This window comes from Nerophis ophidion, linkage group LG10 (genome assembly GCF_033978795.1).
Source record: "Nerophis ophidion isolate RoL-2023_Sa linkage group LG10, RoL_Noph_v1.0, whole genome shotgun sequence".
In the NCBI taxonomy this organism is placed as follows: domain Eukaryota; kingdom Metazoa; phylum Chordata; class Actinopteri; order Syngnathiformes; family Syngnathidae; genus Nerophis; species Nerophis ophidion.
The window spans coordinates 72,942,567-72,959,060 of NC_084620.1; the positions used below are offsets into that span (position 1 = coordinate 72,942,567).

General features: G+C 40.9%; 1 protein-coding gene across 1 annotated transcript in view; it reads left to right on the plus strand.

Moving 5' to 3' along the window:
• The first annotated feature begins 284 nt into the window (after positions 1-284).
• LOC133561315 (CUGBP Elav-like family member 2) overlaps positions 285-16,494 on the plus strand; it is a 45,739-nt gene continuing 29,529 nt past the window's right edge. The window contains exons 1-2 of the mRNA XM_061914680.1: positions 285-393; positions 10,547-10,681. Of these exons, the coding sequence (XP_061770664.1) occupies positions 345-393; positions 10,547-10,681 (184 nt within the window). The 5' untranslated portion in view covers positions 285-344. The remainder of the gene's footprint in view (positions 394-10,546; positions 10,682-16,494) is intronic.

Consider the following 16,494-nt stretch of genomic DNA (forward strand, 5'->3'; position numbering starts at 1 on the left):
CCCTAGTGTGTGAATGTTGTCTGTCTATCAGTGTTGGCCCTGCGATGAGGTGGCGACTTGTCCAGGGTGTACCCCGCCTTCCGCCCGATTGTAGCTGAGATAGGCGCCAGCGCCCCCTGCCACCCCAAAAGGGAATAAGCGGTAGAAAATGGATGGATGGATGGATTTTTGCAATACTATCAACTTTGCAATTTTTGCAGGCCGGTAAAGGATTAGCTGCGGGCCACAAATGGCCCCCCGAGGCCGCACTTTGGACACCCCTGCCTGGGAGGAAGACCGGTCCATCCTTTAGCAAAGTGGACTCAGTGTGCAACCAGCAAAATGATGTTGTCTTTGTGTTGCAGATGCACCACCCCATCCAGATGAAGCCTGCGGACAGTGAGAAGTCGAACGGTGAGTCACACACACACACACACACACACACACACACACACACACACACACACACACACACATAGATAGTGTGTATGCAGGGACACATGCAGGAGAGGGAAAAGAGGACAATAGGAGTATGAATGTGATGAATAATTGAGGTGCGTCTGAGGGGAGGTCAATGGAAGTTGAATCATTTGGCCTCGCGATGAACCGCCTCTCCTCCCTGTCGGATGCTCTCACGCACACCTGGCATCGCCTTCTTTCCAAAGATGCAGTTGTGTCAATTGATTTGACATTCCAGACATCGCCTCCAATTATCTTTTTTTTTTTTTCCAAGGAACGTACGTATGTAAAGAAAGGATCACAACGCCGAGATATCGACTGAAGACCAAAGCTGGGCTTTTATTAGAAGCAAAAAAAAAAAAGCGGGGAGTAGAGAGGAAGGCAGGAAAGTGATGTTAGCACTTTGCTAACTCGTTTTTTTTTTTATCTGCTGGACTGACACGTGGGTTTAAGATGTGAGGAATGCTCACCTCTGGGTTTGGATGTGTTGGAATGATGGGAGTGTTTGCTGCCATGGAGAGAAGACAATGAACAGATGTCAAGAATAGGACGCACTAGGGCTAGGCGATATATGGAATATACTTCATACATCAGAGAGACGTAAAACAAGCGCACCTTCTTACGTACAAACCCCGATTCCATATGAGTTGGGAAATTGTGTTAGATGTAAATATAAACAGAATACAATGATTTGCAAATCCTTTTCAACCCATATTCAGTTGCAAATAATAATTAACTTGGAATTTCATGGCTGCAACACGTGCCAAAGTAGATGGGAAAGGGCATGTTCACCACTGTGTTACATCACCTTTTCTTTTAACAACACTCAATAAAGGTTTGGGAACTGAGGAAACTAATTGAAGCTTTGAAAGTGGAATTCTTTCCCATTCTTGTTTTATGTAGAGCTTCAGTCCTTCAACAGTCCGGGGTCTCCACTGTCGTATTTTACGCTTCATAATGCGCCACACATTTTCCATGGGAGACAGGTCTGGACTGCAGGCGGGCCAGGAAAGTATCCGCACTCTTTTTTTACGAAGCCATTTTTTACAAAGGCATTGTCTTGCTGAAATAAGCAGGGGCGTCCATGAAAAAGACGGCGCTTAGATGGCAGCATATGTTGTTCCAAAACCTGTATGTACCTTTCAGCATTAATGGTGCCTTCACAGATGTGTAAGTTACCTAATGCACCCCCATACCATCACAGATGCTGGCTTTTCAACTTTGTGTCGATACCAGTCTGGATGGTTCGCTTCCCCTTTGGTCCGGATGACACCATGTCAAATATTTCCAAAAACAATTTGAAATGTGGACTCGTCAGACCACAGAACACTTTCCCACTTTACATCAGTCCATCTTGGATGATCTCGGGCCCAGAGAAGCCGGCGGCGTTTCTTGATGTTGTCGATAAATGGCTTTGACTTTGGATAGTAGAGGTTTAACTTCTTGTTTTATGTAGAGCTTCAGTCGTTCAACAGTCCGGGGTCTCCGCTGTCGTATTTTACGCTTCATAATGCGCCACACATTTTCCATGGGAGACAGGTCTGGACTGCAGGCGGGCCAGGAAAGTATCCGCACTCTTTTTTTACGAAGCCATTTTTTACAAAGGCATTGTCTTGCTGAAATAAGCAGGGGCGTCCATGAAAAAGATGGCGCTTGGATGGCAGCATATGTTGTTCCAAAACCTGTATGTGTACCGTACCTTTCAGCATTATTGGTGCCTTCACAGATGTGTAAGTTACCTAATGCACCCCCATACCATCACAGATGCTGGCTTTTCAACTTTGTGTCGATACCAGTCTGGATGGTTCGCTTCCCCTTTGGTCCGGATGACACCATGTCAAATATTTCCAAAAACAATTTGAAATGTGGACTCGTCAGACCACAGAACACTTTTCCACTTTACATCGGTCCATCTTAGATGATCTCGGGCCCAGAGAAGCCGGCAGCGTTTCTGGATGTTGTTGATAAATGGCTTTCGCTTTGCATTGTAGAGCTTTAACTTGCACTTACAGATGTAGCGACCAACTGTATTTAGTGACAGTGGTTTTCTGAAGTGTTCCTGAGCCCATGTGGTGATATCCATTAGAGATTGATGTCTGTTTTTGATACTTAGCTGTCTGAGGGATGGAAGGTCACTGTCATTCAATGTTGGTTTCCGGCCATGCCGCTTACGTGGAGTGATTTCTCCAGATTCTCTTAACCTTTTGATGATATTATGGAGCGTAGATGTTGAAATCCCTAAATTTCTTGCAATTGCACTTTGAGAAAGGTTGTTCTTAAACTGTTTGACTATTTGCTCACGCAGTTGTGGACAAAGGGGTGTACCTCGCCCCATCCTTTCTTGTGAAAGACTTAGGAAGCTGTTTTTATACCCAATCATGGCACCCACTTGTTCCCAATTAGCCTGCACACCTGTGGGATGTTCCCAATAAGTGTTTGATGAGCATTCCTCAACTTTATCAGTATTTATTGCCGCCTTTCCCAACTTCTTTGTCACGTGTTGCCGGCATCAAATTCTAAAGGTAATGATTATTTGCACCGAAAAAATGAACGTTTATGAGTTTGAACATCAAATATGTTGTTTTTGTAGCATATTCAACTGAATATGGGTTAAAAAGGATTCGCAAATCATTGTATTCTGTTTATATTTACATCTAACACCATTTCCCAACTCATATGGAAACGGGGTTTGTAGTTTCCTCCTGGTGTGTTTGTGTGTGTGCTGTGTGTGTGTGTGTGTGTGTGTGTGTGTGTGTGTGTGTGTGTGTGTGTCCGGGCCAATAAAGCAGGTGTTAAAGTGTTATTATTAAACAATAAAATGACAGTCGGCCGCGGAGCGATTGAGGCGCGGCAGTTGAAATATGGCGGCGCGTGACGACTTTATAAGGCATCGGCGCGACTCAATAAAGTCGACTGGCGGGCAGAGTGCTGAAATATGGAGTCGTGCGCACGCCACGCATCCATCCACTTAGCGATAACGGCCTTGAAATAAAGGCTGCGTAAGAGTGATGAATGGCTGCGGCGGGTTTTATTAGTGGAGTGGCTAAGGACGCTCACATGCCTTCAAGCTCGCCGCCAGAGGGATTCATGACAGGTTTCTTTTTTTTTTTTAAAAGCTCATTTCTCTCCTGCAGCAAAGATGGACTCAACATAAATGAATGACACGGTTACAACACACACACACACATGCAAGGCGCGTGCACCAACGAGCCAGATTTTTCCCAAGCGCCACTTATCTTGGCGTCGCCTTTTCTTTGAAACGCACAAACAATCCGAACAGCAAAATAAACAAGTGTGCTATTGATTTCCCCGAGTGTAACAGAGCGCTTATCTCCTTCGCCTCGCAGCCAGCGCTGACACTTTACTCATTTAAAATTAATTAGATTAGCATTGAACGCACACACACACACACACACACACACACACACACACACACACACACTCGCCGGAAGACCACCCAAGTTCTACGCCGTCGCCCGTGGTGGGATTACTGAGGGAAGGCCAGAGGGAGCGGGGTCATGTTAAAAGCCTACTAAAATGAGGTCCATTCTATGTGTCATAGTGAAGTGAAGTGAATTATATTTATATAGCGCTTTTCTCTAGTGACTCAAAGCGCTTTACATAGTGAAACCCAATATCTAAGTTACATTTAAACCAGTGTGGGTGGCACTGGGAGCAGGTGGGTAAAGTGTCTTGCCCAAGGACACAACGGCAGTGACTAGGATGGCGGAAGCGGGAATCGAACCTGCAACCCTCGAGTTGCTGGCACGGACGCTCTACCAACCGAGCAATGCCGCTCCTCATACTTGATCATTTTGCCATATTGCCATATTTTTGCTGAAAGGATTTAGTAGAGAACATCCACGATAAAGTTGGCAACTTTTGGTGGCTAATAAAAAAAGCCTTGCCTGTACCGGAAATAGCAGACGACGTGCGCGTGACGTCACGGGTTGTGGAGCTCCTCACATCTGAACATTGTTTGCAATCATGGCCACCAGCAGCGAGAGCGATTCGGACCGAGAAAGCAACGATTCCCCCATTATTTGAGCGAGAAGGAAAGATTTGTGGATGAGGAAAGTTAGAGTGAAGGACTAGAAGAAGAAAAAAAAAAGTGATTCAGATGTTATTAGACAAATTCCATCCATTTTCTACCGCTTATTCCCTTTCGGGGTCGCGGGGGGGGCGCTGGCGCCTATCTCAGCTACAATCGGCCGGAAGGCGGGGTACACCCTGGACAAGTCGCCACCTCCTCGCAGGGCCAACACAGATAGACGGACAACATTCACACTCACATTCACACACTAGGGCCAATTTTAGTGTTGCCAATCAACCTATCCCCAGGTGCATGTCTTTGGAGGTGGGAGGAAGCCGGAGTACCCGGAGGGAACCCACGCATTCACGGGGAGGACATGCAAACTCCACACAGAAAGATCCCGAGCCTGGATTTGAACCCAGGACTGCAGGAACTTTGTATTTTGAATTAGACAAATTCACTAGGATAATTCTGGAAAATCCCTTATCTGCTTATTGTGTTACTAGTATTTAGTGAAATTTTATAGTCATACCTGAAAGTCGGAGGGGTGTGGTGACCGCCAGTGTCTCTGAGGGAAAGCCATGGAGGAGCCTCTGCCTCTTTGACAGCTGCAGGAGGAACGACACAAGCTCGGCTCATATTTACGGTAAAAGCCGACATATTACCACAATTTTCTCGGTCAAGCGAACATGAGGTAGTGAACCATGTTCACTTGACCGCTCTGTTCCGTATTAAAGCTTCACAACAAACAAAGAAACACCGGCTGTGTTTGTTTTGCTAGAGGATGCCGCAATACACCGCTTTCCACCAACATCTTTCTTCTTTGACGTCTCCATTATTAATTGAACAAATTGCAAAAGATTCAGCAACACAGATGTCCAGAATACTGTGTAATTATGCGATTAAAGTAGACTACTTATAGCTTGGATCGGGCTGGAAAATGATGTCCGCTACAACCCGAGACGTCAAACGCACACGTCATCTTACGAGTCATCATTCCGCTACGTTTTCAACGCGACACTTTGCGGGAAATTTGAAATTGCAATTTAGTAAACTAAAAAGGCTGTATCGGCATGTGTTACAATGTTAATATTTCATCATTGATATATAAACTATCAGACTGTGTGGTCGCTAGTAGTGGCTTTCAGTAGGCCTTTAGAGTTAAAGTACCACTGATAGTCACACACACACTAGATGGGGCGGAATTATTCTCTTCATTTGACCCATCACCCCCTGAGAGGTGAGGGGAGCAGTGAGCAGCTGCGGTGGCAACGCCCAGGAATCATATTTGGTGATTTAAGCCCCAATTCCAGCCCTTGATTCTAAGTGCCAAGCAGGGAGGAGGAAGCTGAAAGTAATGAGATGCTAACACTGGTTTTCACGTTGATGACGTTTTTACGATAAACCAACGTTTAGGGGAAAATTTGGAATTTTTGGGAAAATGCTAAAAGACTTGAATGAGTTGAGATGGTTGGCGTTGGAATTGTTAAAATCAGTCGAGAAATGTGGAAGTAGTAACATTTTCAATTGAAAATTGGTGTTACGGAAGTCCTGGATTTTTAGGAAAACTGGGAATTTTTCCAGTTTAAAAAATAATTTTGTTGTCTTAATTAAGAGGAATGTTTTGACGGTGGAACGGTTGAGGTTGGTTGAAAAATGTGGGAGCAGTAGTCGCCAGAAAAAAGGGTGTAAATAGGGCTTTGGAACACCAGGAATTCTGGAAAATCCTGGAATGTTTTTGAACTTGTAAAAACGATAGTGTGAATGTGCAGGATGAGTGGAATGTGTTGAAAGTGGAATGGTTTGAATTGGTTAAAAAATGTGGAAATGGTGGAAGTTTTAAAAAATGTCCCATTCATTTCAACGGGAAATTCCTGGAAATTTGGGAAAAGTGGGATTATTTGGAAAATGATTAGGAGCATGAATGAGCTGAATTGGTTGGTGTTGGAATTGTTTAAATCGGTCAGGAAATGTTGAAGGAGTAAATAGTATCAGGGAATTTGGGGAAAATCTGGAATTTTTTGGGAAAATAGTAAAAAAAAAAACTTGAATGTTCTGAATAAATTGAAATGGTTGGCGTTGGAATTGTTAAAATCAGTCGAGAAATGTGGGAGTAGCAACATTCTTAATTGACAAATTGTATTACGGAAGTCCTGGAATTTCGGGAAAACTGAAATTTGTTCTAGTTAAAAAAAAAGAAAAAGTTGTTTGTCTTAATTAAGAGGAATGTTTTGACGGTGGAACGGTTGAAGTTGGTTGAAAAATGTGGGAGCAGTAGTCGCCAGAAAAAAGGGTGTAAATAGGGCTTTGGAACACCAGGAATTCTGGAAAATCCTGGAATGTTTTTGAACTTGTAAAAATTATAGTGTGAAGGTGTTGAGGGTGGAATGATTTGAATTGGTTAAAAAAGGTGGAAATGGTGGACGTTTTTAAAAATGTCCCATTCATTTCAATGGGAAATTCCTGGAAATTTGGGAAAAGTGGGATTATTTGGAAAATGATTAGGAGCATGAATGAGCTGAGTTGGTTGGTGTTGGAATTGTTTAAATCGGTCAGGAAATGTTGAAGTAGTAAATGGTATCAGGGAATTTCGGGAAGATCTGGAATTTTTTGAAAATAGTAAAAAAAAAATTTGAATGTTCTGAATAAATTGAAATGGTTGGCGTTGGAATTGTTAAAATCAGTCGAGAAATGTGGGAGTAGCAACATTTTTAATTGACAAATGGTATTATGGAAGTCCTGGAATTTTGGGAAAACTGAGAATTGTTTTAGTTAAAAAAAAAAAGAAAAAGTTGTTTGTCTTAATTAAGAGGAATGTTTTGACGGTGGAACGGTTGAGGTTGGTTGAAAAATGTGGGAGCAGTAGTCGCCAGAAAAAAAGGGTGTAAATAGGGCTTTGGAACACCAGGAATTCTGGAAAATCCTGGAATGTTTTTGAACTTGTAAAAATGATAGTGTGAATGTGCAGGATGAGTGGAATGGTTTGAATTGGTTGAAAAATGTGGAAATGGTGGAAGTTTGAAATTCAGTTTGAATGGGAAAAATGTCCCAGAAAACCTGGAATTCTGGGAAATTTGGTGGAAAAGTGTTTATAAATATCTCCGCCATGATTTGATTTCACGTCTTCTGGGCTAATCCAGGAAGTCAGGTACCAACAGGTAGGAACACTGGCTTGTGCATCATGTGACCTCTTTGGGCCGCTCTCTTTCTTGACAGCAAGTCTTCTCATCTCTCTCTAGAGTCACTTATTTGTCACGACTTTAAAATCACTTATTCGTCACGACTTTAAAGTCACTTATTTGTCACGACTTTAAAGTCACTTATTGGTCACGACTGAAAGATCACACGCATCACAGGGTCAGAAAGGAAAACATTATATCAATCATAACCTCCACATTTCATAAAATGGATAGAAATGTGTGGGAAAAACAATTTGTTTTGAAACTACACACGAAAGTCCGTCAGTGCTGGAATCAAAAAATGATGAAAGAGCAGCAGACAAATTCTAGGAAGTAGAAAAGTGAGTCAGAGTTTTCAAAAGTAGCAACTATTTTTGACTTACAGGGAAACATCTTTCCAGGAAAGGAGAGAAAAGGCAGACGTGGAGCATAAGTGAGGATCAAAACTTGTAACAAAGCACAAAATACAAAAAAATCGAAACTAGACGTGGCCTGGAAGTGAGCAGCATGGAAGTGGTGGTGCAGAATAGAGCACTCGGCACCAAAAACCATGAAGAGGAACTCGGAACAGAGTAAACAAATCCCCTCAAACAAACTGAGTGAACCCTCTTGTCTTAGTCTCTGTGGATGGAGGCGAGACCACGAGCACACGCACGAGTATTTTCTGTTACACCCCCCGAGGAAAAAGAACATGTTTTGCACATTTCATTATTGTCTTTATTGTAGCACATCTTAGTGTAGATGAAACATGTTTATTTTTGTCATTTAGTCCTTTTATATAAAATGTTGAACATAGTAGACAACTTGTCTTTTAGTAGCTAGAATAGCTAGGACGCATATATCTAAAAAAATAATTTTTTTTTAAAAAAGAAGGATTTTTAACCCTTTTTTAAAAGCATTCACAGTCTGTGGCACCCTCAGGTGGTCAGGGAGTGCGTTCCACAGACTGGGAGTGGCGGTGCCGAAAGCCCGGTCTCCGATTGTTCGTAGCTTTGTCCTCGGAGGTTGGAGGGGGTTAGCCTGTCCGGAGTGGAGGATTTGGGGGTAAGCAGAAACCTTTTTCTCTCGATTGGCTTCCTGGAAGTTTCTAGACGAACAAAGCCTGCTGCTCTTTAGGGTTGTCCCCATGCCAATATTATTATTAGTAAGTATTTCCATACTTTTCTAAATAAAGGGGGTCACAAAAAATGTCGTTATTGTTTTTATCGTAACAACACATGTTAGTGTAGATGAAACATGTTTATTATTGTCATTTAGTCCTTCAATAAAATGTTGAACATACTAGACAACTTGTCTTTTAGTAGTAAGTAAACAAACGAAGACTCCTAATTAGTCTGCAGTAACATTTTATACACCTATTATTTTCTACACATTATGAGGGATAAACTGTAAAAAAAAAAAATGTTATTAATATATTTATTAATATCTGCTTACTTTCTGTTTTAACATGTTCTATCTACACTTCTGTTAAAATGTAATAATCACTTATTCTTCTGTTTTTTGATACTTGACATTAGTTTTGGATGATACCACACATTTAGGTATCGATCCGATACCAAGTAGTTACAGGATTATGCAATAAAATATAATACCTAATAAACTAATAATAATATGGTTAAGAAATACTGATGTAAAGGGTAGGTGTCGCGCTGGTTTCTCTTTTAACATGTTCTATCTACACTTCTGTTAAAATGCACTAATCACTTATTCTTCTCTTCTTTGATACTTGACATTAGTTTTGGATGATACCACACATTTAGGTATCGATCTGATACCAAGTAGTTACAGGATTATGCAATAAAATATAATACCTAATAAACTAATAATAATATGGTTAAGAAATACTGATGTAAAGGGTAGGTGTCGCGCTGGTTTCTCTTTTAACATGTTTTATCCACATTTCTGTTAAAATGCACTAATCACTTATTTTTCTCTTCTTTGATACTTGACATTAGTTTTGGATGATACCACACATTTAGGTATCAATTCGACACCAAATAGTTACAGGGTCATACAATCAAATATTTCTAATAAACCAATAGTAATGGTTAAGAATACTGATGTAAAGGGTAGGTGTCGTGCTGTTTTCTGTTTTAACATGTTCTGTCTACACTTCTGTTCAAATGTAATAATCACTTATTCTTCTCTTCTTTGATACTTGACATTAGTTTTGGATGATACCACGCATTTAGGTATCGATCCGATACCAAGTAGTTACAGGATCACACATTGGTTGTATTCATAGTGTCCAGGGATGTACATACTGACTTTATAAACATAATATGATTTTTTTTTTTAAGTTTTTGTGACGATAAAAAATATTAATGTAATCACAGTCGTATCGACGAGATATGCTCTTGTACTTGGTATCATTACAGTGGATGTCAGGTGTAGATCCACCCATGGCATTTGTTTACATTGGTGAGCTATTGTATCATCCTACGGTGTGTAGTGAAGCAGGTTTCGCTATTCCTCATCCTCCAGTGATAATAATACCTGTAAAACTCGTACCACTAGGTGAGAAGGACAGTCCTAAGGCAACATAGTAGAAATGGTCCGGATCAGCCCAAATATGTGATCGCTTTTTGCTTATCCCATTTCTGATATTCCTTGAATTCAAATCCCTCCATTCATGTGTGATTTATGCCGCTAATTAACTAACTAAGTGATTAACAAACTATTGTATCATAATCTGACGTCTACCTGGTGAGTTTATGAGTCACTCGGACTGGTTGCTCCGCCCCCCAGGCGCCGGATGAAGCTGCCTGCAAAAGGATGTGGTAAACAGGAAGTAGGAAAATAAAAGCCTGGTGCATCACGAGAAGAAAGTGTATGTTTGGTGTGATGCGTCTTAAAGTGACAGTCACACGGTCGTCTTCTTCTTCTCTCGCCGCAGCGGTGGAAGACAGGAAGCTGTTCATCGGCATGGTGTCCAAGAAGTGCAACGAGAACGACATCCGGGTCATGTTCTCGGCGTTCGGGCAGATCGAGGAGTGCCGGATCCTGCGAGGACCCGACGGGCTGAGCAGAGGTGCGTGCGTCTCACCTCCGTCCGCGGCGGCGGCGTGGACGGTCGGCACAACAGCCTCCAGAGCGCCGCGACGGCGGTCCCGCTGAGCGCCGTCTTGGGGCTGTTGTGTGAATATTTTGGCTCTATATAGCATCTTTCCCCTCTCTCCCTTGACCCCGCCCCCTTTTTTCCCCCCACCCACCTCTTCTCCTCTTCCTCCCCCCCATCCCCGCCCTGTCCATGTGCTTCACCTTCCAGCTTGACCCCCGCTGTGGCCACGCCCTTCGCATGTTGAGGGTGAGGTCAAAGGTCATCAGTGCATTTTTATTTCATTTTGGGCACAATTCAACATCATTTTCATATTATTTGACACATTTCATGAAAATATTCCTATTGTTTCCAGAATGTGGACATTTTTACACATTTCTTAACCCATTCCACATCCTAAAAATATTTCCATGGTTCATGTCCCATCATCAGACCTCCACCAATCACACGACAGCGCCAAAGGTGCCCTCCCACCACCCCCCTAAGCCCCTCCCACCTGTGCTTCCTGTGTGTCATGGCAGCTTCAGTGTCCTCTTGTTGTTGTTGTTGTGTTGTTGTTGTTCTGGATGTTTCTTTGTGGCTTTCTCAGCGCTCCACTCTCCCCTGATTCTAGAAGGCGTGTTCTGCCTGGCTGTCCCACAAAGATCTGTCCTGCTAACGTACCTCCACCTCATCATCAATATTTCAGGCGTGAAGTGTACACTTAGCAGCCAGTCCAGTCTGGTTCTGGCGAGTAAATCACCAGCAGGTCGCAACAGAAATAGTTCTTAAGCAAGGTTTTGTTTTGTGTTTTTGTTGTTTTTTTAAAGGGGGTTTTAAGCCTTTTCTAAAAAACATTCACAGTCTGAGGTGCCCTCAGGGGGTCAGGGAGAGCATTCCACAGACTGGTAAAGAAGCGCATGACAATTTTCAATGTAACCGACGACAGTAAGTAAATCACCAGCAGGTAGGAACAGAAATAGTTATTAAGGAAGGTTCCATCTTAAGTACAAGTGCGCACTGCTAATGCGTCATCTGCTCGCAAATCTAAGCTACACACAAAATCTCATTACAAAATAATAATAATTGATTTTATTTGTAAAAGTACTTTACGTTGAGCAAACAACCTCAAAGTCCCACCGTGTATTGAAAAAATAAAAATATAATAAAAAATAAATAAAAACTAGAACAGCCTAATAGCTAGAACTAACATGCATATATCTAAAAAAAAAAAGGTATTGTTTTTTTGTTTTGAAAAAAAAAGGGGTTTTAAGCCTTTTCTAAAAGCATTCACAGTCTGTGGTACCCTCAGGGGGTCAGGGAGAGCATTCCACAGACTGGTAAAGAAGCGCATGACAATTTTCAATGTAACCGACGACAGTAAGTAAATCACCAGCAGGTCGGAACAGAAATAGTTCTTAAGCAAGGTGCCATCTAAAGTGCAAGTGCGCACTGCTAATGCGTCATCTGCGCACAAATCTATGATACGCACAAAATCTCATTACAAAATAATAATAATTGATTGTATTTGTAAAAGTACTTTACGTCGAGCAAACAACCTCAAAGTCCTACCGTGTATTGAAAAAAATAAAAATATAATAAAAAATAAATAAAAACTAGAACAGCCTAATAGCTAGAACTAGCATGCATATATCTAAAAAAAAAAAAGGTATTGTTTTTTTGTTTTAAAAAAAAGGGGGTTTTAAGCCTTTTCTAAAAGCATTCACAGTCTGAGGTGCCCTCAGGGGGTCAGGCAGAGCATTCCACAGACTGATAAAGAAGCGCATGACAATTTTCAATGTAACCGACGACAGTAAGTAAATCACCAGCAGGTCGGAACAGAAATAGTTCTTAAGCAAGGTTCCATCTAAAGTGCAAGTGCGCACTGCTAATGCGTCATCTGCGCACAAATCTAAGCTACGCACAAAATCTCATTACAAAATAATAATAATTGATTTTATTTGTAAAAGTACTTTACGTTGAGCAAACAACCTCAAAGTCCCACCGTGTATTGAAAAAATAAAAATATAATAAAAAATAAATAAAAACTAGAACAGCCTAATAGCTAGAACTAGCATGCATATATCTAAAAAAAAAAAAAGGTATTGTTGTTTTGTTTTTTAAAAAAAAGGGGGGGTTTTAAGCCTTTTCTAAAACCATTCACAGTCGGTGGTACCCTCAGGGGGTCAGGGAGAGCATTCCACAGACTGATAAAGAAGCGCATGACAATTTTCAATGTAACCGACGACAGTAAGTAAATCACCAGCAGGTCGGAACAGAAATAGTTCTTAAGCAAGGTTCCATCTAAAGTGCAAGTGCGCACTGCTAATGCGTCATCTGCGCACAAATCTATGATACGCACAAAATCTCATTACAAAATAATAATAATTGATTTTATTTGTAAAAGTACTTTACGTCGAGCAAACAACCTCAACATGCTACAGTGTATTAAAAAAGAAAAAGATAATAAAAAAATAAATAAAAATCAGAAAAGCCTAATAGCTAGAACTAGCATGCATATATCTAAAAAAAAAAAACGCTTTGTTTTGTTTTTTGTTTTTTAAAAAAAGGGGGGTTTTAAGCCTTTTCTAAAAGCATTCACAGTCTGAGGTGCCCTCAGGGGGTCAGGGAGAGCATTCCACAAACTGATAAATAAGCGCATGACAATTTTCAATGTAACTGACTACAACAGAGGAAACAGTTTTGGTCATCACTGTTTAATTATTGTAACATCTCTCTTTAAGGAGGACATCGATTACTTTGTGGAGTGTAACTCGTTATTGGCGGCCATAAACACGTGACCGAAGCTAACAGGGACTTCCGTCGGTCTTGAACCCCGACATGCAGAGACGGCAGGCGTAGCGCAGAAAATGTTAAAAGAAGGAAATGCGAGGAAAACAGGAAACAGGATACAATCCCCGGAGCCCTGACTGGAGGGCGAGGCCGGCATAAATAGCAACCTGATTGGCAACTGCGACCGGGTGAGGGAAACGAGCGCTTAAGGAGACGTGCAGGAACTGGAACCAAAAAGACCGCTCCCAGTCCGGGGAACGTTCTCCCTGACCACCTGAGGGCACCACAGACTGTGGATGCTTTCAAAAAAGCCTTAATAACCTTTCTTTAAAAAAAAATTTAAAAAAAAAACCTTTTTAGATATGTGCGTGCAATTTCTAGCTATTAGGCTGTTCGAGTTTTTATTTTATGTACTATTTATTGTACTTGTTGGAGGCAGCTATTTGTGGTTCTAGCGTTGTGGTTTTTTTTTTTTTTTTGTGTGTGTTTTAATTACACTGTAGCACTTTGAGGTTATTTGTTCAATGTAAAGTGCTTTTACAAATAAAATATATTATTATTATTATTATTATGAAAATAATGGTCATTTTCTGTCTTACAAACCAGACCAAGACCAACTTTCTCACATCAACAGCTCTCTCTTTCTCACCTGCGCCAACAGGTGTGCAAAAGGCACTTAGCCCGTGATGCGTTTACAGCCACGCAAAAAGTCGGACAACTCAATCACCGCACATAATGTAGTGCAAATCCAGCTTGTTAAACTGTGATTTACCAATCAAATGTGTGCTTAGTCTACTGTCATTTATTAAGAATCTTCATTTATAAATATTCATCATGAATTGCTGTTATTATATAAAACCAATACTAAAAAAATATAAATATTTTACAAACAGAAAGGTACACATGATCCCATGCTTACATCTCATTGTGCAACATGTGAAGGTTTTAATGGGAACTAAATGCCATCTCTGAAAACTAGTACACAGTTCATGAAAAAAATACATTTTTTGTTATCGTCATTATAAGTGGGCCAAATCGTTAGATTATTACAAACTACCGTATTTCCTTGAATTGCCGCCGGGTATATAGTATGCGCCTGCCTAGAATTACTGCCGGGTCAAACCCGTTTCGCAAAATATTATTTTTATTAGCGCATGTGTAGAATTTCCGCCGGGTCGAGCTCGTTTCGCAAAATAATTAGCATATGCCTGGAATTTCCCCCGGGTCAAACTCGTCACGTCACGAGTGACACTTCACCTGTCATCGTTTTCAAAATGGAGGAGGCTGATTTCAATCATTTGAAATCGCATAAAGGGAAGAAGATTAAGAGCTATTCAGTAGGATTTAAGGTCCAAGCTATTGAATATGCTAAAAAGAACAGTAAGCAGCTATGTTTTATTAATATACCGTAGCTGCGTGTGTCAAATATGACTCATTAAATGACTCCCGCCTGCTGGTGGTAGAGGGCGCTAGTGATCCTTCTTGCGACTACTCGGCTGCAGAAGAAGTGACAACAAACAGCAAGAGTTTATTTTTTCCTCTCGCTTGCACTTTTAACATGGGGGATTACATATCTAAAATAAAACAGTTTTTCTAAACTGGACTTTCAATGGAAGCAGGAGGTAATAAAGGAAGATCTCCATCGAGACAGAGAGACTTTTAAAACCGAAGAAAGATAAGGAAGACTTCTGTAAACAAGTTATCGATGCTTTTGATCAGAAGGAGCTTCATTTATAAGTAAAGGTAAAACCATAATAATGTTTTTTTTAGGGCTGGGCAACGATTGAACATTTTAATCGAAGTTAATCGCACTATTTCTCTGATTAATCGCGATTAACTGCATTGTATACGCAAAGCCCAATAATGAATTCAAAAGTAGTGTGTAGTGCACCTTTATTGGAATATTCTCCCACATGAACAAAAGCGCCAAAACATTTGTTGTGCAAACACAATTTAAATCAGTCCTTGTTAAACAGTAGCAGTTAAATAGCATATTTTATGAAAATCAACTCCAAAAATGTAAATACAAACATTTAAGCTTATTGCCACTGCCAGGGTATTTAAGTTATCCTGTTTGTTATGGAAAATAATATAATCTACATACAAATCTCTGAGCCACAATCATAACATCTGAACAGGCAATTTCTGAGGTAACAGCAGAAACATTTTTTTTATCAGGGATCTTATGTTTAAAAAACCTATATTATAGGTAGTGGGCTGTTTTAGGGAATTTTTGATCAAATTATCCGTAGTAGCAATATTAATAATGTTGTGTTTATTCTGCGTAGTGCACTTAAAATAATTATGACCATATCTAGGAATTGATATGATGGGAATTTTCCGATTGTTTGCTTGGTGCTTTGATAAACTGAACGCATATACATGGTACTATATTGTGATGTTATGAGCCAGGGAATAAAAGAACTACCCTACCCAGCATGCAACAGGAGTGACGAGCATGCGCGGTAGCCCGGTATAGGTTGTGTTGCCATGACGGCATCTTGTATGTTGTGATATGCACGCTCTGAAAGCAAACGTTAAGAACTCAGCCAACACTCCTGGTCTGCATTATTCATAAATAGACAGACAACACAAATACTCCGCTGCTTCACAGGCCGCTGGATGTAGCCGGCAAAGTATTCCCATGCTAGCTAGCCGGTCTAGCAAGCACGCCTCATTCAGTCCAAAACGGCCCGATCTATCCACATCCAGAATTGTCTGGCGGTCGTAAGTGATCCCGGAGTGACCACGCTGTAAGCCAGCCATGAAATTTGCCAAATTGTCCGGTATTTTTGCCAAATGTTCCATATTTACCAAGAGCCCCTCGACGCCATCTTGTTAAGAAAAGGCGTTAACAAAATAAAAGCATGTAAACAACATACGCAAATGTGCGATAAAATAATTGTCGGCGTTAATAGATTGATGAGTTAACTCATAATTAACGCACTAATTTGCCCACCCCTAGTTTTTTTTAAATAAATGTGCTTTTCATGATGCATCCTTACATCACACTC